The 25,594-nt window shown below is 40.5% G+C and overlaps 3 protein-coding genes across 4 annotated transcripts; all 3 read left to right on the top strand.

Moving 5' to 3' along the window:
- The first annotated feature begins 282 nt into the window (after positions 1-282).
- On the top strand, positions 283-15,545 carry LOC110056182 (TOG array regulator of axonemal microtubules protein 1-like). 2 transcript variants are annotated; one of them, XM_089293008.1, is made up of 20 exons: positions 283-2,443; positions 4,260-4,908; positions 5,569-5,628; positions 6,334-6,512; positions 6,649-6,827; positions 7,202-8,532; positions 8,617-8,707; positions 9,276-9,467; positions 9,782-9,887; positions 10,033-10,119; positions 10,608-10,756; positions 10,866-11,024; positions 11,104-11,230; positions 11,408-11,535; positions 12,034-12,088; positions 12,185-12,316; positions 12,492-12,536; positions 12,765-12,936; positions 13,725-13,811; positions 14,050-15,545. In XM_089293008.1, exons 1-20 carry the CDS (start codon positions 551-553, stop codon positions 14,289-14,291), a joined length of 6,063 nt encoding a protein of 2,020 aa, XP_089149134.1. In that variant the 5' UTR covers positions 283-550; the 3' UTR covers positions 14,292-15,545. The 2 variants fall into 2 exon arrangements, with proteins under 2 accessions (XP_089149134.1, XP_089149135.1); XM_089293009.1 differs by having other exon boundaries at positions 6,337-6,512.
- A 1,113-nt stretch (positions 15,546-16,658) lies between these two features.
- LOC149111339 (uncharacterized) lies at positions 16,659-20,043 on the top strand. The gene is made up of 2 exons (XM_089293023.1): positions 16,659-17,011; positions 18,643-20,043. The coding sequence occupies exon 2, from the start codon at positions 18,645-18,647 to the stop codon at positions 19,836-19,838; it is 1,194 nt and encodes a 397-aa protein (XP_089149149.1). The 5' UTR covers positions 16,659-17,011; positions 18,643-18,644; the 3' UTR covers positions 19,839-20,043.
- Positions 20,044-20,165: 122 nt separating this feature from the next.
- On the top strand, positions 20,166-25,125 carry LOC149111340 (TOG array regulator of axonemal microtubules protein 1-like). The gene is made up of 10 exons (XM_089293022.1): positions 20,166-20,336; positions 20,446-20,604; positions 20,684-20,810; positions 20,988-21,115; positions 21,614-21,668; positions 21,765-21,896; positions 22,072-22,116; positions 22,345-22,516; positions 23,305-23,391; positions 23,630-25,125. Exons 1-10 carry the CDS (start codon positions 20,278-20,280, stop codon positions 23,869-23,871), a joined length of 1,206 nt encoding a protein of 401 aa, XP_089149148.1. The 5' UTR covers positions 20,166-20,277; the 3' UTR covers positions 23,872-25,125.
- The last annotated feature ends 469 nt before the right edge of the window (positions 25,126-25,594 follow it).

The following is a 25,594-nucleotide window of genomic DNA, read 5'->3' on the forward strand; positions in this document are numbered from 1 at the left end:
TCACATAGTATTTTATAGAGCATGTCAAACATAATGAGACAAACCAAGGTTGGAGTAAAAACATAATTATGCCAAGGTTAATAATAGCGATAATAATAATGGCCAACGAGTCTTTTAATTAACCAATGCGGACATCGGACAAAATACTAAAAAGTCGGTTTATAAATTTTGCGGATTGACTTCAATATTTTCGAAAAGTTTTACGTATTTTCAATTTACTTTTTGCCGATTAGCCAATCAGAACGCTCCTTACATGCCGCTGTGCATGATTTGATGGCAATTTCTTTCATCCGGGAACCTCAATCTGGCCGGAGTTAAAGTTTGTGGAATTTCGTTCAAACTCTTGACGAATGTAATGGATCAAATATATTCCCTTATCTAATGTTTTCTTTGCCTGGCAGCTTGTAATTCGCACAAGAGGTTTTCGTGACGAAGGTGTGGATTCGTCGATCAAGTTTACAAAACCCCTGGCGATGGTTATGTAGCAGCGGTTTGTTGATAATTTCGTGGCAATTAGTAGATTTTATACGTTCCGTCATGCATTCAGTAGATGGCTAGTAGTGTTGCCAAGCTGAAACCACTGTCATCAGTGATCGTTGAGCCCGATGAAGTCCTCGTACAAAATATGGAAGAGAATGAAGTGCTAGCAGGACTAGCTAGTAACAGTGATTCGGCAAGAAAAGCGGACATTTTGGACGAGCTCCGAACAAACGCGCGGCGAAATGGTGGTCGCTTACAATTTGACGACCGACTTTCTCTATTTCGCGTTTTGCAGGAAGCGCTGGCCGACCTAAACTCAAACACACGACTGCGTTGTACGGAGTTTTTGTGTGAAATCATCCCAGAATTTGGAGAAGATTTAGATAGCTGTATGACTTTCGTTCTTCCTCAACTCGTGTCAAACATCGGAGACAACCAAGTCTCGGTGAAGAAATCTGCTATTCAGACGCTGCATGTGTACATGAAACATTCTTCGCAAGTCAGCGCTGTTTTGAACGCTATCATCGATCACGGGCTTGAAAGTGACAATAGGAGAACAAGGACAGAAAGTTTAGTTGCTTTACCAATTCTCATAATGCCAAATCTGGCCCACGAAGATCTGTTTACGTTGACAAAAGCGCTCGTTGGTAGGTTGGAAAACTCATCGAGGCCCGAAACTTCACCTGCTGTTATCTCTCTCGAAAGGATAAAAAGTGTCGTAGGATCCTCAATTTTCGATAGCTACCTTAATCGCTTATCCCCTGACCAGCAAAATGTATGCATACTGGCCCTTCAAAACCGTAGTTCCGACCCTGTGAAAGATCTTGAGGTTCTTGGAGGTCGCAAAGCTAAGAGCGCCGGTCACTTGAACACAAACGGGATCATCGCAGAAGTCGAACGACCAGAAAGGGGAACTGTACTGGACAGAGGACATACTATTGCGATAAGTAACACTGCTGATGATTTTCTTGACGCAAACTACGGACCACTGGAGTTTGGGTTTGTTCCTGTGTCAGTTATGTCAAAACTTCGAGATCAAAGCAATTGGAGGATGAGAGCACAGGGAATTGAAGAGTTGAAGACTCTTATGGGACAGCTGACCGATACAGAACCTCTTCACCCCAATCTAGGATCACTCTTTGAATTACTTCTTGATTTCCTAGATGATGTGAATTTTAAAATTGGTGTCACAAGCCTTCAAATTATTGGATTACTGGTGGCTAAGCTTGGCGTGAGTGTACGTCCTGTACTCAAGCGTCTTCTGTTAGCACTTTCAAACAAATTAGGAGACAATAAAATTGTGATCAGGCAAGAAAACATGAAAGTGCTAATGCAGCTTATGCAAATCCTCTCTCCTAATGCTGTACTATCTGTGCTGACTACAAACTTACAGCATCGAAACTCCAGAGTACGTGAAGAAACTGTCAATGTTTTCATTGCTGCTTTACTAACATTTCCTAGCTCAGACTTCAATCTACCAGACTTGACCAACGCAATTGCTCCAGCTTTGGTAGACAGCAAGAGAAGAGTGCGACAAGCAGCGTTGGAAGCCTTTGCCGTGATAGCACAAGCAATGGGACCTGGACGCATTCAACCAGTAGTGTCAGCGGTCGATGCCATTGAGCTTACTTTGGGTGGTGATGGTGTTATGGCTGCTATCACTGCCAGGTTAGCACGCCGGCAGCTCCCTCGCCTCAACAGAGATGGCTTGGTTGAGTATGCTGTCCCAATGCCCTCATCTGGAACAATTAGGGGTCAGAACAACACACCGCGTGGTGCTGATATTGATTGGATATTGGCTGGTACTACAGGGACTGGCTCTGCTGATCCCTCAGGTACTGCTCGATCTACACCAGGACTTAACGACTCTTTGAATATGTCAGGGCCTAGTCCTCGAAGATTCTTTAGTGCAGGAAAGAATAGACTACCGTGGGAAGGAGAGCAGGGTCGAGATGGCAACCAGGTAAGATTTGCTAATTATTTTACTCGTGGTAGGCATAGTGACTGATGTCTGATTTATGTTTGAACATGATTCTGGAAACTAATTGATGAAGGAGCAATAGAAACTATAAGTAATCAACATGTACATTGTAATTTTAATGCCATTAAAAATTAAGATGCAGGCTGTAACCCCGTTAGCTAGTTTGCGTGAGTAGGTGTTCTTTAAGTGGTGTTTAGTTAATCATTGCCTCTTGAAGCATCTGACTCATGGAAATTACCATTGTGCTCAAAAGTGGACTTAGAACCCCGTAGGTGTTGCTGAAATAAGAAATGTGCTCAGAATTTTAATTTCATGAATATCAGGCTTCGTAATGTAAACTGTAGGTAAGACACTTGGAGAGTGATGGGCAGCCATTAGACATAATAATTATAAATTTATGAATGACCAATGATTTTGTAGAATCAACAATTTGCTTTAAAAACTGTAGCAGCTTTTCATGTAACAGTGCTGTATTAGAGACAACACTGCATAGGTGAGCCCTGGTTTCTAAAAGTAATGTGTTTTTACAAAAATTGAGTGTTTTGATGCTTGAGTAGAAATATTGAAATTTATTTATGAAGTTTGTATGAAAAATAAACTTCAAAAAAATATTTCTGGAGGGACAATCTTGTTAAATGAAGCCTAGTTACACTAAGTGTTCCTTGACGGGGCGTGAATTATTCAGAATGATATATCATAAAATCAGCCAAAACATTTAAGAATTCAGCGACTGTTGGCAGTTGTTAGGATGTTCATCAGTGAAATTTGTTGCCAAAAGACTGCATTATGTTGTGTGTATTAAATTTATTAAAGTGGGATGTTTTGTTTCCTCATAAAAAACTTTTGAAACTGCCTACTGGGAAGTAATAATTTATTGTATTTTTTACAATAAGAACTATAAATAACTTTGTTGTTGTTATATTTAGTGCTGAGGCCTGAGGCACAAATGTAATGGTCAATTGTCTTGTTCAAAAACTCTCTAGCAAGCCAATTTCATATGCAGAATGAAGTATAGTTTTTCCCAATATTTCTGACACTTGAAATGCACGTTATATATATGTATATACATATCTGTTAGAATTTCAACCAAAATATTTTTCACTTGTGAATTGCCTTGAAGATTTGAGTTAAAAATTAATGATGTGGTCTTTTGAGAAATATTGTCTCTAAATTGTGGCTTATTCTCATTGAACTTTTGCAAAGATAAAAATCATTTGTTCCCATTACAGTATAGTAGTTCTAAAGTCTTTGATGTTGCAAAGTTTTATTCCTCTGTTGCATTTGTTTGTATGCATGTTTGAAAAATGTTAAAGCTGCTATGAGAAATTGGTTATTAAAAATATTGCAATATGGAAATAAAGGTGAGCTGATACTTGTGAAAGGGCACTTTGTGTTTTTGCCCTCATAATCTGCTGCACGTTATCACTTTTTGAGAACTCATGCCTTTTATTTTTTTGTGCTGACTTTTTTGGCTGAATTTTTTTTGTCTCTTTTAAAATTTTAGTATTCTGTACTTCACATTTTTTTGGTCCTTTGAAGTACAGGTAATGGTGGATGATGTTGCAAACTGAGAACTGAGAAGATACTGTAATTAACATATTTAATAGTAAAAGAGAATGAAATGAAGAGTGCTCTTTGGTCTGTTAAGGAAACTGGATTTTTTTATATTACTTTATATTACTGGGAGGATCAACCTGTCCATTGAATTTTGGATAGAAAAGCAAAAAGAGTTTTGGAATAAACTATGATCACTGTTGGAAATAAAGTGGTTAATTTTTACATTTTTTTACTCTTACAGCCAGCTCCTGACAATGTTGAACCAATACGTCCACCAATGAAACTGAATTCATGGGCTCCCACTGAGATAGTGAATGACCGAGCTGTGAAATCTACACCTCAGCCACGAACAACATCATTGTCAACTCCGCAGAAGTCAAAGCTAACCACCTCTTCTTATGCTGAAAAGTACCATGCAATGAGCATGCAAAGGGCAAACCAAGTATCTGATCGACATGCCTCCAAGGCCACAGAAAACACATCGGGAAGCTCCTATGCTGAAATGCACAGGGCAAAGGTCAAGAAAGACAAATCTAAGATTGGCCCTGTGGTGAATCTGAATCAGACAGCTCCACCTGGTTCTGGGAGTGCTGTGAATAGTTATGCTCTTTTATACAAGCGTGGCACGATTACAACAAAAGCAAAAGCCAGTAGCAGCGCAGAGCCAGCAGTTGGTGAACAGACACCTAAGGAAACAGTGCAGAGAAATGCTCAATCTGTCACTCCTACTCCTTTCTCTCTGCAGAGTTCTTTTTCATCGGGTGAAGAAGAACTGTTTCCTACCTCACAGAGAAAAGCTTTTCCAATGTCGCTATCCAGTTCATGGCCTGACTGGACTGAAATGAGAAGCGAGATGAAGCCTTTTGGTAGACTCTCACCTGTTTCTCACAGTGAGTTTTCAGTGTTTGATGCATTATATTTTTACAGAATTAGATTTTACCAATGACATTTATGCCTGCTTTCAGTGTTACGTGCATAGCAACTATCTTTTCAACATGCCATCTCTCGATATGCTATGTAACCTGGCCTACATTAAAAAAATGTAAGCACAACTGACTTCCTTACGGTTGAACTCAACTTTTAGTCATGAAAGATGGAAGTTGCTATTGAGAGTGGATCGACTACACTAAAATGATTTGAATTATCCCGCAAATCAGGAATCATGCAAAGTCCACAGTCTTCATTCATTTGAGGGCGGTAGTTGTCATTTATTTGTCATTTGTTCCGCCAATAGCCAGAAAAATTTTTATTTTCACAGTTAAATGGTCTTTCAGTCGTTTACATGGCATGTTGAAAGATGATTGAAAGACGTTGCCTATGCATGTAACACTGAAAGCGGGTGTAAGTGATTTTCAATTTGAGAAATGTGCCAGGAATTGAAATTATTAAAAGCTCATATTTCAATTTCCTGGTAAATTTGCTGGTACTTAAGACTGAATAAAAGTACATGGGAAAACTATACATTTTGTTTTGAAAACTGACTCCAACCTTCCCTTTGCTGATACAATGTAACTGCAATGAGTGACAGGTTATCATCTTATTTTCCTCAGCTACACCCATAGACATGGACACATCTACTGAACAAGTGGACGGTGAATCAAAGAAAAGTGGTATGTTTGTTATTGTGCAGTACCAGAAAATATCCATACTCCCCTGACAGAAGGGATAGGAATTTCCTGGGGTGGGGGGTTCTCTAAGACCAAAAAATTTAAAGAAATGTATCAAGTTTGATTGGAATTTCCAGAGTGGTGGTGGTGGGGGGGGGGGGGGGGGTCTTGAAAAAAAATCCCTTCTGTGGGGGAGATATGGATATTTTCTGGAACTACACATTTGTATAAAATCTCAAAGTCCCATGATATCAGACTTTGTAGTAGGGTTTGTTCTGTTCTAGGCTGTATGTCATAAAGAAAAATTATGTGCACTTTATTTGTATTAGAGGGCTTGTTAGCATGTATTAATTACAGTCACTGGGAAAATTGAACTTACTAGTCGTTTCAAAAATATGGCTAATGGGTTTAATGTTAAAGAAAATCAATTTAATATTGATTTTTGAAATAACTAGCAAATTCAATATTCAAATAATCAATTCATTATTGCATTCTTGAAACGACTAGCATGTTCAATATTCAGGTAGTCAATTCTTTAAATGTAATCTTGAGGGGTACGCTTCACTTGGTTTGACTGTAATGTACATTATGAGAAATAAGTATTTCAGCAGACAAACAGGAATTGCAATCTCGAGTGAAGATGGAAGAATGTCAAATAATGCAATCAATTGTATATTTTAAGTCTTGAACTTGTCATGTATTTTCCAGCAGATGTTCCTCAAACACCCATCCACATGAAACCCCAGCTTGCACGATCAGCATCCAAGACGCGAGGCCTGAGGGCTCCTGAAGTAGGAGAAACCAAAAAAGGTGAAATCCAACCGGGTGTGATAGACTTTCTAGATATGACGCCTTCACGCCCTCCTCAGCTGGCGCCTGTTACTAAGGTAAGATATGACTATTCTTTACAACCTAACAGTAAAATGGTAGTATCAAAAGTGCATCCTGCTTCTAGCCTGCTTTAACTGACCAATGGATCAGTAAGGATTATTTGTATTTATATCACTGCTTTTTTTTTGTCAGACTGGGAGTATTCCACCCCAAGACTCCCTTAGCCAAATTTACAAGCAAGCAGACTTAAAACGAGCACTGAAAATGTATTCTGTGGTCACTGATGGTGAAGATGGACGAAGTCGGACTCCTTCACCCTCTGAGAATAACAATGAACCTCCTTACACCTCACTGTTTGAAAATACTGCAAGGTGTGTATTCATTTTCAGTTAATGTTATTGTACAGTTTGTGCTAAAATTGAAAATAGATAGGTGATGTTATAATGTAGACAATACTTAATGGTCAGCTAGTGTGGATCCTGGTATCCCATAATATTGTGCAATGTTTGAACAAAATAACATAGAACATACTGAAGTGAAGGTAGTGTGGCTTGCTATTGCTTGGAATCCCTTATGGAGATATACAATCAGGATGCAAACTTTTTCTGCTTCAACATCCCCCCCCCTCCCCCCCCCTTCCCCCCCCCCCCAGATTTGCTTACCAATATCTAAGTCAATACATGTAAGTGTGCTGACTTGGTTAAGAGAAGCTGCCTTTGAGTTACTCGGTCCATTTCCTCTGCAGATTGTCAAAACTACCTACCAAGCCAGAATCCCCTTTTGACAGCAAGCCACGTATCGCAAGAACTCCAATCCATTCCAGAAGACTCTCGGCAGGAACTCCACTGCAACTTCAAAGTCCAACACCTTTACCTACCAAACATTCAGACCTGGATAATCCAGGACTTGGCGTAACAGGTTATGGTCTCTTGGGAACCAGGGACGGCAGGGCAACTGATAATTATCCACTAGAAAATGGTGTGCATTATCGTGAAGATAATGATAAGCAGAGCAAAACTTCAGGAGTGGGTAGCAGCATGTCGAGTAAGGATGATATACTGGGAATGCAAAGAGTTGAAGTTGTGGGGCAAGGGCTTCTAAGATTGGATAAGCAGCACAAACCAGAGGATGAGGTAAAGAGTCAGCTACAGTATGAAACAGAGGAGTCGGATGAAGGGGTTGAGGATGATGATGGAGAGGAAGATGACGATGATGACGAAGAAGAGGAAGAGGAAGAGGAAGAGGAAGAGGAAGAGGAAGAGGAGGATGAAGAAGAAGTTAGAGAAGATGAAGTAGTAGAAGAAGAAAGTGGAACAGAGAGCGAAGAGGAATATCCAACTCCATCAGATTCACAAGAGGTTGACATGTCAACTAACACAACAACAACATTGACGAGCACTGAAACATCGACTTTCAAGAGTGAAGATAGCTCTGACAGCCTGGAAGATAGTGACGAGGACAGTGACTCAGGAATAAGAGGGACCTCTCAGAACCTGAGGGATATGACACCAAAAACCATGAGGAAAAGTCTGTCAAAATCAACACGGGAGAGGATGGAAAGAAGGAGGCAAGAAGAAGAAGAACGACTTCAAAAGGAACATGAAAGGTTGGAGGAGTTTGAAAAGGAGCGTATGAGACAAGCACAAATTCAGCGTGAGGAAGAAGCAAGGTTGAGGCAGAAAATCATGAAGGAGCAGGTAGAACTTGGAAAGATGCTTGACAGGAAAGAGAAGGAACGGGAATTAGAAAGAAAGAAGCAACAGCAGCTTCAGGAGGAATTGCAGAAACAGGAGAAGGCGTTGAGAGATCGGCTACTAAAGCAACAGGAGGAGCTAGAAGAGATCGAACAAGAGAAACAGCGTGAACGGGCAAGACAGAAAGAGAGAATGAGAGAAAGAATGAAACAGAAACAGAAGCAGAAGGAAGCAGAGCTTCTTAAAGTAGAGGCAGAACGGAAAGAAAAGGAACAACAGCAAGAAGAGGAATTACGGAGAAAACTTGCAGAGAAGGAAGCAGAGTTGAAGAGGAATCAGTCAAGGAGAGCAAAGGAAAATTCTGCTGCATCAGAAAACAATGGTCAGTCAAGACACCAGAGATTGTATCACTGTCTTTAGATTTGCCTTAAGAAATTTGAGTAACGTTTGTTTCTATTCTTTCCAGATCTATCTGTAACAGGGTCTAGTTCGCCACTTAAGTCAAACAGAAAACCTCCTGTGGGAGGTTCACCTAAGAAGAAAACGCCTGTCTCCTCGTAAGTTGAGTTTAAACTTTCTGTCAGTATAAAGCCTGTGTGGCTTGTCCATGGGAAGACCATTGGAGGTTATCTGGATAACATGAAGCAAGCTTGCGGAGACACCATTTCATCACTGAAGACATGGAATGAACTTTGCTTTAAAAGTATATTCCAAGCATCATTTTTAAAATGTTGCTAAAAAATGTCAAATTTCCAGAAGCAAGCTACACCCAACCTGTGGGTCATGTCATAGAGGTTGATGTGATTCAATAATTACTGGGAATGACAGTTAAACTCCCGCTGTTCTCTACAGCTTTAACTTAAAGGTAGCTTTGGAGATCACCACCCCCTCCCCTTATTTTGGAAGAATTTTCATTGCGTAGATGTGGAAATTCTAATGGAACTGCACATTGCAAATTAATCTAACATAAATGCTGGGAGTTGGGGAAGGGTGGGAGGCTGTATTAATTGGGAGTAGCAGCTATAATGCTAGAGAAAATCAAGTTCAACGCTCGGAGCACTGGGAACTGTCTAGTTTCTTTATTCCCTGGGATTGGAACATACCTCCACCTTTTCATTTTTGCAGGGCACAATCTGAACGAGATCCCAGCTATGCTGTTACAGATGATCCATCTGAGATCAGACGGCACTATGCTGCATCAACTGGAAGCAATGCAGCTCAGTGCTGGGAAGTTGGTTTGGAAGATTTGCAGCCCTTCAATAATCCAGACAGTGCTCTGCGAGAAGCAATCAAGTATCTGGCAAACACGGAAGACTGGTAAGTGAAGACAAACAAACAAAATATCCCTGAGTGAGTTTAGCGCCCAGGCTCGCTAAAGATGTTGGCTTCCTGAGTGGACTTTCGGGAAATGTTCAACTTGCATTTTGTTGAAAACCAATCTCAAACTGGACTGGCTTCTGATACATCAAAAAGTGTAGTGTAGAAAAAAAGCAATTTTTTTCACACTTTTAAGCTCAGGCAAGTTAAAGCAGTTAGCAATAATTATTACTGCATGGGAAACTCTGAGGTTTAGGGTTGAAGTTGAAATAAATGTACGCTAAAATCCATGTTTTTTTTTGACATACAAATAGGGAGGTGAAATGTGAGGGAATTCAAGGAATCCGTCGGCTTGCGAAACATCACGCAGAAGTATTGATCACACAATTACACACAGTCACTCTTGCTATCATAGGGGAGGTATGTTGTGCCACACTCATCATGTGTCTCTTAATGGTAATATTTGCTATGTGAGCTACAATACAGCTTTGAATTCACGGTTTTGCTCTTTCTACTGGGAATTTTGCCGTGATCTGTTGATTTGCATTCAATTCCTACTTCGCAGGTCAAGAACCTTCGATCACAAGTTTCTCGTTCAGGTATCTGTTGTCTTGGAGACATGTACACAACTCTCGGCAAGCACATGGACAATGTGAGTACAGTAAACTGCCAATAGGAAGAAGATTTTTTATCCATGATTGTCCAGTCTCGTAGTTCTGATTTCATTCCAGCCTTATAAATTGGGTGATGAAAGGCACAAAATATAGTGTTTATGTGAGAGAACAAAGCGATTAGTTCCCTGAAGAAACCGCTTTGCCACGGAGCAAACCGTGAACCAACTTCAGATGATCTGTAGGGTTGAAAACAAGGAAAAGAAATGTGGAATTATTCTGATACCAGACCAGGAAAAATTGGTCCCAACGTTAGAAAGTCCCCCCTTTGCCACTACATTGAGCAGGTTTTTCTAGTCTGAGAGTACTGGCTATGCCGAATCTGGAAAAGAAGCAAATGGTTTACAATATAAATCCTCTCATTAGCGATTTCCTGATGTGTTGCGGAGAGGGTGAGGAAGGGGGGGGGGGGGGGCGGTTGGGGGGCGACTACATAGGTAACAATATTTTGTCTTTGCTGTTCTTGCAGGAGCTGGAAGTCACTGCAAAAATCCTGCTAGGGAAAGGCGGTGAAACAAGTGGGTTTATCAGAGATGATGTGGAGAAAGCTTTAACAGCCATGGTCTGTTCTCTTACTCCCACACGAGTGCTGTGCTCGCTGATATCAGGAGGAGCCAGGTCTGTCCCCCCCTGCATGTATGACGTCATGCACACAAACACGCCATTTGTTAACTATCACGCAGCGGAACACAATGTTTACTGATTGTTTTTTTTTATTTACTTTTAGTCATCGCAATGTAGCGGTTCGTAAGACCACTGCCCAGTTTCTCAGCTTGCTCGCCGAGCGCATGGGAGCGAGTCGCTTGATGAGTGGAGCAAAAGATGTCACAGAAAAGATCTTACCCACTGCTGCTCAGTTTGTCACGGATGGAGGGCCAGAGACCAGGTACACTGGTGTTAAAAACCCTTTTATTCAGCTAACTGTCAGAATTTTAATTCATCTTTGCTCATATTTGTTTTCGTAGATACTACGGACGCAAGATTCTGCACATTGTTTACGACCATCCCGAATTTGAGAAGCTCGTGTCCAAACACGTGCCGTCCAATCTACAGAAAAACGTGCGTGACACTGTAGAGAATCTGCGGACTAAGGTGAGCAACTGTTACACATTTACTTTCACTTTTCACGCAGTTTTCTTGTTTTTATTGTGTGACAAGTCATACGAATAGCACTCTGGCAGGCATTGCTATCTCTATGTGGCATTTAAAGTCATCTTAGTTTCAGAGACAGTCGACTTGATAAAACGTTTTTTCTCTCTTCTTTCACAGGGTCTTGGCGATCCCCCCTCGGACCTATCCTCTTCCGCCAGGCAGCGGAAGCCGGCATCCGGTGGTGGGGGCTCCCGAAGCGGTGGGGTACGGGGATCTGTGGCTGCTTCCCCATCTTCGAATGCTAGGTACATACAGGATAACGTTGCTGCCATTTATATAAAGTTTACGTGTGTTTCGGTCAAGATATACTCTTCATGTAACAGTCATGATTAGCACTTAGTAGTTTGTTCGTTGTAAAGTTTGTTATACAGAACGCAGTTTCTCCATGTCGTCTTCTTAATGTAATATATTTCAGTGTAATATTTTTGTTAACAAATGTGATTCTGTTACTGGTCAGTTTGAGTGGAATTTAGCCATAAAAAGTAGCGTGAAATAGTCAAGAGAGTTGGAACCGAATACAAATCCATCTTGCCGGTACGCATAGCTCCAAAAATTTTCTTACTGTTTTGGAACTTGCTGGGGCCCGCTGGAGATTGACACAAATTGTAGTACGTATGGACAAAATTAGGTTCTTGTGTGAGCGTTATTCAAGAAAATGTACACGAACCAGAAAGGTAAAGCGTAATAATGCTATTGACAAAGCGTGAAAAAAACCGAATTTTTTTTGGTTGTGATCCCTTTAGCTCAAGAGAGTCGTCACGGAGTGGTAAGCCTGTGGTTCGAGATGGACTAGTTCAGGTGGGTGACCTGTGCAAATTAACAAGAATATCCGATACTGAAAATCTCTTTGTGGTTGTACCGCTCCTGTTTCTAATGCGGTATTATTTTTTGAAGAATGAGGAGGCGATCCCGAACCTGGTCAACTCTCTACAAGCCAATGATTGGAAAGAACGACAGCAAGCCGTCGACCAGTTTGTTGATTTGGTGCAGTTGAACCCTGATGGCCTGGGACCGAAGTTTACTAAGGTATAGTGAGTTACCGGGTCGCTTGACGTCACGTATGGTTCATTGAGACCCACAGCTCGTGTAAATCTGTAACCATCCTCGTCCCTTTTCGGCTTGTTACTTCTTTGGTCAATTTGTGTTTTGGTTTACTATCATTTCTTGTGACGTGACGTTAATCGCCATTTCTTTGTTTCAGGTTTTCGATGCTTTCATTCCTCGACTTCAGGACTCCAACAGTAAAGTAAGCTGATGCTCGTTATTGTTCCTTGTGATCGAATTCTTTCTTCTCCTAATATTTTTACAGCAAATTTAATGGGAGAGGTCTTGAGAAGAACGAACCTGATCAACGCCAAATTGTCTGAATTAGAAGTAGATAACACATATGGAAAATGGTTTTATTGTTATAAAGTCTTTACCGTCAAAGCAAAGAGTTTCAATTTATTTATGTTCGTTCTCTGACGTTTGGCAGGTTAATCTTCGTGCCCTTCAGTGCCTCCCCAAGATCCTTCCCTGCTTGGCCAACCAGTCCGGAGCCCTGGTACCCCCTGTAGTGGCCGCACTCACATCGAACTTCGCTTCCAAGAACGCGAATATCTTCTCCACGGCAGAGGAAGCTCTCGATGAGCTGATCAGATATATAGGTGCTTCTTTTACAGTAGTAATAGGGCCATATGCTACAAAATTAATGTTGTTTGTTCGTACGATAATAAATGTGCAAGTGTAATCCTCAGTAGGAAAAAAGATAGCGACTGGTACATTTACCCATAGTTCTTAGCGCACGAAAACATTAACAACGTTCATAAAAACGCACAGAAGAGCTATAAAATCTTCAAACCTAGCATACACAATGTCCCTAATACAAGGACAAACATTGCAAAAATTTGGCTTTCTTTGTGCCTTATAGGCTGTGTTAGGGTCGCAAGGTATTGTGGTAAAATGTACACCCGCCATCTTTTTTCCTACGGTGGATTGCCGTATGCTCAGATTGTACAGGTAATCTCCGCGGACTAGTTGCCTTTGGTCAATGTTTTCAACGTTTTTTTTTATTATTATTATTTCATTCTGTGTCACCTTTGACCTCGTTGGATGAAAACTACAAGGTACTTACATCTCTGGATGTTTATTTGCAGTTTTCCACAGCTTGTTCGAAAAGATAAGCGCGCAAAATATGGCATAGTCCGTTGGGCTAGGTTTGTGCGAAATATAGTAGGCAACATTGTTTTTGAGCGATTTTTCCAGTGGGTGCGTTCTAACTAATTAGAAGGATGGTGTCGTTTTACCAGCCAATCAGGTGATAGAACAAATCCAAACCGTATTTGATTCGCGAGACCGTCCCCGCGCTTTTCGTACACTGGATAATTTACTTCATTTCAAGAATGATTTAGTTTTGTTGTGTCTAACGTTGTTTGTTTCTACTGTCTTTTCTCAGACAACACTCTCCTCGTTCAACCATTTTGCACTACGACACAATATGGAAGCAGCCGAGTAAAACCGATCATGGTCGATAAGTTAGCAGGTACGCGATTTGCTGTTTCATATCAAAACTGCAATTCTCCCAACCGATCTTTCTTTATTTCTTTCCTTGCCAGTTATGAGAATTTATTGGTCTGTCAGGGCTTAATTCTCCTCAGAAGTCTTGCAATCTTTTTACAGCAACTGCAGTAATGACATCAACTGCAAACATGTTCCCTTCCTTTGCGATCCGTTTTCCCAGTACAAATATTTATAGCAATGCTTGTTTCTGTGTCGTTTAGATATTGTACCCACCGTGTACGCACGGAAGCCGCAAGTTATTTCCCGCTATGTTCTTCCCTTGCTGTGGAATCTTCTCAACGCCAATAATGGCAGCGCTGGAGCCGGTAACAGCGCTCTCAAGACGTCAACGACTCGGCTAACTACCACACTGTACGCATGTATGGGTCGAGGCTTGACAGAGCAGGCATCTGGTCAAGTGCCGAGAATACAGGATAAAATTCACGAGATTATTGGCTCATGACACTGGAGTCAAGCTCGGGTAATTCTTGGCGGACTCTCGGAATGTCCTCGGAACACTTCGCTCTGCACGAACGAGTCTTCGATTTTTCGCTAGTTAGCAGAGTTCTTATTCGAGGGTTATTCGTCTTAAAACTCTTTGAACTAGCGATTCTTGTTCATAGCATCCTAAGTTAGGACCACAACAGTAAAAGTTTAACTTTAATTTATTATAATTATGATAACTCTCCGTAGGTAGGGAGTTAGTAAATTAATCTGCAGTTCTCATAAATTATTTTAGTGCAACCGTGTAATGATAAATATTGAGGAACATAACGTAGCAAAGTACAGCACGATGCTAGTAGTCAGAAAGTATTGTATTTATGTGTGTGAGTCTTTGTGTAATTGGCTCGGTCACTCTCTTTTTGGGTGATAAGTGCTTACGTTCTTTAATTGGTCTCGTTAAGACGATAAAGAGTGTTGTCCAATAAGTTGTAGAATTTTAAGATTTCGACAACACCAGCAGCTATCTTGCTATTTGCCTCTCACTGGACCCATTGGGATACCGAGTATATATTTTTTTCTGACAAAGCATATTTGCAACCATTTTTGTCCTTGCCTGACCTCAAAACTTGGAGTCCTCAGTCATTTTATTAAGCGCTCAAGTGCTTTGTACTTATTTTATTGCGTGACTTGGTAGTTCATAAAAATTACAACTAAATAGCCTTATTTTAAACTACGACATTTTCATGCTCTCTGTACAAAGAATTCGAAAAATGATTTTAAGTCCTGATCGATGGGAAACGAACGGAAACTTCAAATCTTCTGCTACTCAGTGGACCTGAAAACGACAGTGGAATTGCAGAAGTTGTTATATCACATTATTTTTGTAACGTTACAGATTTTTATTTGTGCAACAGTTGTAAGCGTGTAACTGACATGTAGTATAGTATATTTATTACAAGTGATATTCTTGTTTTCAGAGTAGCAGATGGGCAGCAGATGAGCGTTATTTCACCGCTGACCAGTTGCGCGCTGACTCTGGGAACTAGACTTAACTGAACAAGTGTATTTGTGTCGCTATAGAGGCTTTTTAAAGGCTTTCGCGTCTATCGGTTCATTAGAACTCTCTTAGGTCAGCCATTTTAGCGGGGCTCAACGAATGTTAGATATTGTTTTATGCCCATTCTAGGGGAGATTGCATTTTAAAGAATTTATTCAATTTAGATTCAAGTTGGTACTAACACAATGAGAGTGGAAATAAATCTTGAAACTTCGAGGAGGTGTTGTCATTGTTTTACCCAGTGCTGGCTGTCTACTTGTGACTGAGAACTACTGATAAATTACACTTGGATTTGTCAAGGTTTATCTTTTATTTGTCTTCAGAGAAGAGGGATTATTTGGGAGACTAATAAAAATCAAAGAAGAACTATGAAGAAGTATTGGACGCAAACGTAAAAATTGGAGAGGTCTGCTTCGATCAGCTGCTACGGTAAAAACCCGCATATGAGAACCTATTGATTTAAGAACCTACAGGCTGAAATTTGGCATTTAAATACTGGAAAATGTAAGAACCTGTTCAGCATGGCAAAGAAAAATAGGTTCTTATACAAAAAAAGTCACTCCAACTTAGATGGTCTAAATTCTTTTATTATTATTATTATTATTATTATTATTATTATTATTATTATTATTATTATTATTATTATTATTATTGTGTGAGAAACTTCTGACAAAAAGTTATTGTGTATATTACGTTTTCTCTGATTTACATTATTTTTTTTGTTTGATTTTCACTTGAAATATGTTTTCCATAAAGCTACAGACCTAAAGTGCAATATATACCATCTTTAAGAACCTATTAAGAACCTAATCAGCCTGAATTGTGAAAAACTACCCTGAAATATAAGAACCTGGTTAGCCTGACCTCGGAAATTCTAGGTTTTTCTTTGCGGATTTTTACTGTATACGCTTGAACGGGTTTGAAGATGATTAACCAGGTCGCGAAAAAAAAAGGAAAAATAACCCGCTGCTTGCAGCACAATATTTATGATTTTATTGATTTGTCTACATCTTAGTTAGTGAGAAATCTGCATATTCTGAGCCCGAACGATAGCCGTTTCTACGCTTCGCGAGTCCACGACTTAAAAGGCCCGATGCATGTAAAGACCTGTTATTTTAGTTAGTGAGAAATCTGCATATTCTGAACCCGAACGATAGCCGTTCCTACGCTTCGCGAGTCCACGACTTAAAAGGCCCGATGCATGTAAAGACCTGTTATTTTCTGATGAAATCTTAGGTCAATATCAACGTCATGGTTCGGGTTGGCTCCGGGGGTTGCAATTGGGAAAGGGGGAGGAGCAAATACGGATTAGGTACGTGTTGAAAATCGTGTATTTAACAAGCCACTTTGATGAACAATCCCGTCGCACGCTTCCAGATACAAAATTAACTATCATCATTGGGGTGATGATGATACTTTACTATTTGTTTGTTGAATTGGATGTCAGACTCAATGGCTGACTGCGCCGAATAAATCAGTGGCTTTTATTTGTTGAACAAAGAAATATGCAAAATAGCCCCGATCACGCCCCGCTCAGGCCTTATTGTGTCACTGTCACGCGATGTCTGATAGACAAAGCGCGTGAGTCTAGTCGTGTGCTCGATCATTCTTCAAGAAAGCGTGGTTGGAACGTTGAATCGTTCATTTTGATTTGCGTCTCAGTCTGTTAACATCGTCTTAAGGTAAGTCTTATGTGTTAACGACATTGTTCATTTAGTGTCTTGATGGAGTAATATTCTGCGTGCTCTAATAAGTGGTATTGATCGAGGCGAACACAGTTTATTTATAAAGATCTATGCTAATCTAAATTAGTTGTTCACGGCTGTCTAAAACCTTGTTTCTTTACAGACAGACACCTATTGCTTACCGTACATGGTTACGTTAAAAATCAAATCATGAATCTTGTGTCATTTTTCCGGGTAGAGAATGGGATTAAGTTAAAGTTTTAGAACAAAACAAATAATAATTCTATAACTTAACCGAAGAAATAGGGAAGGAACAATTAGAATATGGAAGATTTCGATATTTCTTCGAAACTGGACAGAATTAAAACAGACACTGGCATTTTGGAAAAAGGTCGCATGGAAGTATACCTAAAAATATTACATAAACATTGTTAAATAAAGGTACAGCTCTTATTTAACAGTCATCTAACTGGAGCGTAACTAAAGAAGACGTACGTTCGTGCAGAGAGGCATGGATACTTCGCTATGGTTCATTGCGTCTTAAATTAATACAAATATAATATTGCGTGATTTAAATTCCGAAACTTCCAAAAAAGCTAACCCCATGCAGTATTCTGTGGCTATTTACCTGGCCAATATTAACCCGACTAATCACAATCCTTATCACAAATATTACATTGTTCACTTCTGGTGTGTTCCGTAATGGCAAGGCTGTAATGTCCGCTGCTAGCTTGAGTAATGAAAACCTTTTTCAGTGTTTCAATTGAGTTTAATAAACACAAGTGGAAGTTTGCCAGGGGAACAACAAAATGCTGTGGGAATATGCATAAGTAACAGTGCTTTCTTAAAGAGTATTTTTCTAGAACAGTCTGTTGGATACTTCCTGGGGTAGGGGGGGGTTACCCCCTTATATGGGCTGTATACGTGTGTGCGGTCCCAAAGGGTATGGTTTTGTAGTCGTTTTGGTCAAAAATAGGGTGTCGATTTTGACCACTTTGGTCTCAAATAGGTTATGACTTCTGCACTCTAGTCTTGAATAGAGCCAACTTTTGATATATTAAAGATATTCAGCTTGCCGGTGAGGTTTAGAGGACACAAACAAAGGAAATTGATTGACCATATTTGACTTGGGTTACGGCTTACATCCTTGACATTGGACATCTATGTTATCGATTGACACCTGTCAAAACAAGCTTTTCACTGATCAGTGTCATGTGACAATATTGCGGGCTCAAGTTCAGTGCTCATCGAGCTCACATGTTTTCTTAAAGTTGAGCGCTGGGTTAATGTTATGGTTTTGGATTGGATCGCAGGCTCAAGCAAGGCTAACTAATATTGTAATCAGGGCCAGATGATTTGATCGGAAGCCGGTTAACGCTAAACCAGGAAAAGGTCAACCGAAGTATAAAAATGTTTTTCACTGCTTTAATGTAGTTTGAGATTATTCAAACTCAAAACAAAGGGCCAAACAATATAAACAGAAAACTTCACCGCAAAGTTACAAAACTCAAATCAAAATTCTTTCTCATCCTAGGTAATTTGCTTAATCGGGCTTTCAACAACCCAGCCCTGAAGAGCTCCGGTTTTAGGCTTGGCTAAATCGATATATTATTAATTTGTACTTTCAGATATGGCTGGTACTCTTGTCGAAGTTCAGATCGATCCTGAGGAGATAGTTGTTGATCTCATCCCTTCTAATGAACCACTTGTTAAGAAGACATCCCGTCCTGGAACACCCAGTGGTTGTATTGATGGTCGACCGTTCGAGCAGAGTCTGGATCCCAACTCTGAAATCCAACAGGGTGGGTCCATTCCTCCGGACCCAGAGAAGACCACTGGCATTGCATTTTCCGGGGGAGGCATTCGGTCTGCTGCATTTTGCTCTGGTGCTCTGCGTAGAATGTTACAAGATGGCGTTCCTCTGGAGTATTTGAGCTGTGTTTCCGGAGGGGGCTACACTGGGGCGGCTTTTCTTGACTGGAAACAACGTCCAAAAGAAGGAACTCCTGATGAGGTGTGGCAAAAACGATTCTTTGAGAAAATGCGGAACAATGCTGGGTACATGTGCAATTGGCAAAGTCCCGGGTGGGGGATTTGCCAGTCAATTATCTTCACTCTTCTCTTGATCTTTGTTGTGATCATTTTGCCATGTGTCCTGTGGTTACCTTATGCATTTCCTATAGCTGTGTTTGTAGACGTTCTTTTTGGTGGGATTTTAAGAGAGAACAGCACTTGTGCTCCCTCAGTCACCGTGGGTGCCAAGACTTCATTCCTAATACTGGAGCTCTATGATGACTGCCAACCCCCCGGCAGACGAGTGGCCCTGTTTTTGATAACGTTTGCTTTTTGGGTTTTTTTCTTTATCCTGTCAAGAATAAAAGATTTGATAAAATGGCAAAACGTGTTTCGATTTCTCTCCATCCTCAGTGGACTGGTGCTTGCCTTGACCTTTTTTCCTTGGGTTGCACATGACTTCCTGTGGCCGTTAAGAACCTGGATCAAGGTTTTGGTTTTCATCGTTTTTCTTTTTCTTCCATTTTTCTTTCCCATCGTCCGTAACGTTGCTGCTATTTTCCTCTTTTTCTATGCCTACACACTTTTTGTGAGCTGGAGAGTCTTCAAGACTGATTTGTTCGGAGCGTTGCCATACTCAGATGAAGTGTTCTATCCAATCTTGATTGGTTGTGCTATTGCTATCATACTGTTCCCATTCATTGGACCCCTTCACCAATCTTTGTTTAACATCTACTACAGGTTTGTGTTAACGCTATACTTAGAATATAACGTCAGTTTTTTAACAGTTTTTGGTAAGCTGTCAGATTAATGCAGTCCAGAGACTCTTAGAAGTCTGAGATAAAAGTCAGACAAGATGTTGTTGTTCTCTGCCTCTTTCTATACCATTTCCAGGTGTAATGACTGAAACTAGAAAGTTGAGGAGTGACCGCTGTAAGCAAAATATCTCGTTAAGGGGTGGGAAGAGGACAATATCCAGGAGTGGTTACTAATGATACGCAGTCAAGTCGGCGTGGTATCATTGAGCAAATGGTTTACAATATAAATCCTCTCATTAGCGATTTCCTGATGTGTTGCGGAGAGGGTGAGGAAGGGGGGGGGGGGGGCGGTTGGGGGGCGACTACATAGGTAACAATATTTTGTCTTTGCTGTTCTTGCAGGAGCTGGAAGTCACTGCAAAAATCCTGCTAGGGAAAGGCGGTGAAACAAGTGGGTTTATCAGAGATGATGTGGAGAAAGCTTTAACAGCCATGGTCTGTTCTCTTACTCCCACACGAGTGCTGTGCTCGCTGATATCAGGAGGAGCCAGGTCTGTCCCCCCCTGCATGTATGACGTCATGCACACAAACACGCCATTTGTTAACTATCACGCAGCGGAACACAATGTTTACTGATTGTTTTTTTTTATTTACTTTTAGTCATCGCAATGTAGCGGTTCGTAAGACCACTGCCCAGTTTCTCAGCTTGCTCGCCGAGCGCATGGGAGCGAGTCGCTTGATGAGTGGAGCAAAAGATGTCACAGAAAAGATCTTACCCACTGCTGCTCAGTTTGTCACGGATGGAGGGCCAGAGACCAGGTACACTGGTGTTAAAAACCCTTTTATTCAGCTAACTGTCAGAATTTTAATTCATCTTTGCTCATATTTGTTTTCGTAGATACTACGGACGCAAGATTCTGCACATTGTTTACGACCATCCCGAATTTGAGAAGCTCGTGTCCAAACACGTGCCGTCCAATCTACAGAAAAACGTGCGTGACACTGTAGAGAATCTGCGGACTAAGGTGAGCAACTGTTACACATTTACTTTCACTTTTCACGCAGTTTTCTTGTTTTTATTGTGTGACAAGTCATACGAATAGCACTCTGGCAGGCATTGCTATCTCTATGTGGCATTTAAAGTCATCTTAGTTTCAGAGACAGTCGACTTGATAAAACGTTTTTTCTCTCTTCTTTCACAGGGTCTTGGCGATCCCCCCTCGGACCTATCCTCTTCCGCCAGGCAGCGGAAGCCGGCATCCGGTGGTGGGGGCTCCCGAAGCGGTGGGGTACGGGGATCTGTGGCTGCTTCCCCATCTTCGAATGCTAGGTACATACAGGATAACGTTGCTGCCATTTATATAAAGTTTACGTGTGTTTCGGTCAAGATATACTCTTCATGTAACAGTCATGATTAGCACTTAGTAGTTTGTTCGTTGTAAAGTTTGTTATACAGAACGCAGTTTCTCCATGTCGTCTTCTTAATGTAATATATTTCAGTGTAATATTTTTGTTAACAAATGTGATTCTGTTACTGGTCAGTTTGAGTGGAATTTAGCCATAAAAAGTAGCGTGAAATAGTCAAGAGAGTTGGAACCGAATACAAATCCATCTTGCCGGTACGCATAGCTCCAAAAATTTTCTTACTGTTTTGGAACTTGCTGGGGCCCGCTGGAGATTGACACAAATTGTAGTACGTATGGACAAAATTAGGTTCTTGTGTGAGCGTTATTCAAGAAAATGTACACGAACCAGAAAGGTAAAGCGTAATAATGCTATTGACAAAGCGTGAAAAAAACCGAATTTTTTTTGGTTGTGATCCCTTTAGCTCAAGAGAGTCGTCACGGAGTGGTAAGCCTGTGGTTCGAGATGGACTAGTTCAGGTGGGTGACCTGTGCAAATTAACAAGAATATCCGATACTGAAAATCTCTTTGTGGTTGTACCGCTCCTGTTTCTAATGCGGTATTATTTTTTGAAGAATGAGGAGGCGATCCCGAACCTGGTCAACTCTCTACAAGCCAATGATTGGAAAGAACGACAGCAAGCCGTCGACCAGTTTGTTGATTTGGTGCAGTTGAACCCTGATGGCCTGGGACCGAAGTTTACTAAGGTATAGTGAGTTACCGGGTCGCTTGACGTCACGTATGGTTCATTGAGACCCACAGCTCGTGTAAATCTGTAACCATCCTCGTCCCTTTTCGGCTTGTTACTTCTTTGGTCAATTTGTGTTTTGGTTTACTATCATTTCTTGTGACGTGACGTTAATCGCCATTTCTTTGTTTCAGGTTTTCGATGCTTTCATTCCTCGACTTCAGGACTCCAACAGTAAAGTAAGCTGATGCTCGTTATTGTTCCTTGTGATCGAATTCTTTCTTCTCCTAATATTTTTACAGCAAATTTAATGGGAGAGGTCTTGAGAAGAACGAACCTGATCAACGCCAAATTGTCTGAATTAGAAGTAGATAACACATATGGAAAATGGTTTTATTGTTATAAAGTCTTTACCGTCAAAGCAAAGAGTTTCAATTTATTTATGTTCGTTCTCTGACGTTTGGCAGGTTAATCTTCGTGCCCTTCAGTGCCTCCCCAAGATCCTTCCCTGCTTGGCCAACCAGTCCGGAGCCCTGGTACCCCCTGTAGTGGCCGCACTCACATCGAACTTCGCTTCCAAGAACGCGAATATCTTCTCCACGGCAGAGGAAGCTCTCGATGAGCTGATCAGATATATAGGTGCTTCTTTTACAGTAGTAATAGGGCCATATGCTACAAAATTAATGTTGTTTGTTCGTACGATAATAAATGTGCAAGTGTAATCCTCAGTAGGAAAAAAGATAGCGACTGGTACATTTACCCATAGTTCTTAGCGCACGAAAACATTAACAACGTTCATAAAAACGCACAGAAGAGCTATAAAATCTTCAAACCTAGCATACACAATGTCCCTAATACAAGGACAAACATTGCAAAAATTTGGCTTTCTTTGTGCCTTATAGGCTGTGTTAGGGTCGCAAGGTATTGTGGTAAAATGTACACCCGCCATCTTTTTTCCTACGGTGGATTGCCGTATGCTCAGATTGTACAGGTAATCTCCGCGGACTAGTTGCCTTTGGTCAATGTTTTCAACGTTTTTTTTTATTATTATTATTTCATTCTGTGTCACCTTTGACCTCGTTGGATGAAAACTACAAGGTACTTACATCTCTGGATGTTTATTTGCAGTTTTCCACAGCTTGTTCGAAAAGATAAGCGCGCAAAATATGGCATAGTCCGTTGGGCTAGGTTTGTGCGAAATATAGTAGGCAACATTGTTTTTGAGCGATTTTTCCAGTGGGTGCGTTCTAACTAATTAGAAGGATGGTGTCGTTTTACCAGCCAATCAGGTGATAGAACAAATCCAAACCGTATTTGATTCGCGAGACCGTCCCCGCGCTTTTCGTACACTGGATAATTTACTTCATTTCAAGAATGATTTAGTTTTGTTGTGTCTAACGTTGTTTGTTTCTACTGTCTTTTCTCAGACAACACTCTCCTCGTTCAACCATTTTGCACTACGACACAATATGGAAGCAGCCGAGTAAAACCGATCATGGTCGATAAGTTAGCAGGTACGCGATTTGCTGTTTCATATCAAAACTGCAATTCTCCCAACCGATCTTTCTTTATTTCTTTCCTTGCCAGTTATGAGAATTTATTGGTCTGTCAGGGCTTAATTCTCCTCAGAAGTCTTGCAATCTTTTTACAGCAACTGCAGTAATGACATCAACTGCAAACATGTTCCCTTCCTTTGCGATCCGTTTTCCCAGTACAAATATTTATAGCAATGCTTGTTTCTGTGTCGTTTAGATATTGTACCCACCGTGTACGCACGGAAGCCGCAAGTTATTTCCCGCTATGTTCTTCCCTTGCTGTGGAATCTTCTCAACGCCAATAATGGCAGCGCTGGAGCCGGTAACAGCGCTCTCAAGACGTCAACGACTCGGCTAACTACCACACTGTACGCATGTATGGGTCGAGGCTTGACAGAGCAGGCATCTGGTCAAGTGCCGAGAATACAGGATAAAATTCACGAGATTATTGGCTCATGACACTGGAGTCAAGCTCGGGTAATTCTTGGCGGACTCTCGGAATGTCCTCGGAACACTTCGCTCTGCACGAACGAGTCTTCGATTTTTCGCTAGTTAGCAGAGTTCTTATTCGAGGGTTATTCGTCTTAAAACTCTTTGAACTAGCGATTCTTGTTCATAGCATCCTAAGTTAGGACCACAACAGTAAAAGTTTAACTTTAATTTATTATAATTATGATAACTCTCCGTAGGTAGGGAGTTAGTAAATTAATCTGCAGTTCTCATAAATTATTTTAGTGCAACCGTGTAATGATAAATATTGAGGAACATAACGTAGCAAAGTACAGCACGATGCTAGTAGTCAGAAAGTATTGTATTTATGTGTGTGAGTCTTTGTGTAATTGGCTCGGTCACTCTCTTTTTGGGTGATAAGTGCTTACGTTCTTTAATTGGTCTCGTTAAGACGATAAAGAGTGTTGTCCAATAAGTTGTAGAATTTTAAGATTTCGACAACACCAGCAGCTATCTTGCTATTTGCCTCTCACTGGACCCATTGGGATACCGAGTATATATTTTTTTCTGACAAAGCATATTTGCAACCATTTTTGTCCTTGCCTGACCTCAAAACTTGGAGTCCTCAGTCATTTTATTAAGCGCTCAAGTGCTTTGTACTTATTTTATTGCGTGACTTGGTAGTTCATAAAAATTACAACTAAATAGCCTTATTTTAAACTACGACATTTTCATGCTCTCTGTACAAAGAATTCGAAAAATGATTTTAAGTCCTGATCGATGGGAAACGAACGGAAACTTCAAATCTTCTGCTACTCAGTGGACCTGAAAACGACAGTGGAATTGCAGAAGTTGTTATATCACATTATTTTTGTAACGTTACAGATTTTTATTTGTGCAACAGTTGTAAGCGTGTAACTGACATGTAGTATAGTATATTTATTACAAGTGATATTCTTGTTTTCAGAGTAGCAGATGGGCAGCAGATGAGCGTTATTTCACCGCTGACCAGTTGCGCGCTGACTCTGGGAACTAGACTTAACTGAACAAGTGTATTTGTGTCGCTATAGAGGCTTTTTAAAGGCTTTCGCGTCTATCGGTTCATTAGAACTCTCTTAGGTCAGCCATTTTAGCGGGGCTCAACGAATGTTAGATATTGTTTTATGCCCATTCTAGGGGAGATTGCATTTTAAAGAATTTATTCAATTTAGATTCAAGTTGGTACTAACACAATGAGAGTGGAAATAAATCTTGAAACTTCGAGGAGGTGTTGTCATTGTTTTACCCAGTGCTGGCTGTCTACTTGTGACTGAGAACTACTGATAAATTACACTTGGATTTGTCAAGGTTTATCTTTTATTTGTCTTCAGAGAAGAGGGATTATTTGGGAGACTAATAAAAATCAAAGAAGAACTATGAAGAAGTATTGGACGCAAACGTAAAAATTGGAGAGGTCTGCTTCGATCAGCTGCTACGGTAAAAACCCGCATATGAGAACCTATTGATTTAAGAACCTACAGGCTGAAATTTGGCATTTAAATACTGGAAAATGTAAGAACCTGTTCAGCATGGCAAAGAAAAATAGGTTCTTATACAAAAAAAGTCACTCCAACTTAGATGGTCTAAATTCTTTTATTATTATTATTATTATTATTATTATTATTATTATTATTATTATTATTATTATTATTATTATTGTGTGAGAAACTTCTGACAAAAAGTTATTGTGTAT

The sequence above is a fragment of the Orbicella faveolata genome, unplaced genomic scaffold, assembly GCF_042242905.1.
Source record: "Orbicella faveolata isolate gen_17 unplaced genomic scaffold, um_ofav_v1 contig_24, whole genome shotgun sequence".
Taxonomy (NCBI): Eukaryota; Metazoa; Cnidaria; class Anthozoa; order Scleractinia; family Merulinidae; genus Orbicella; species Orbicella faveolata.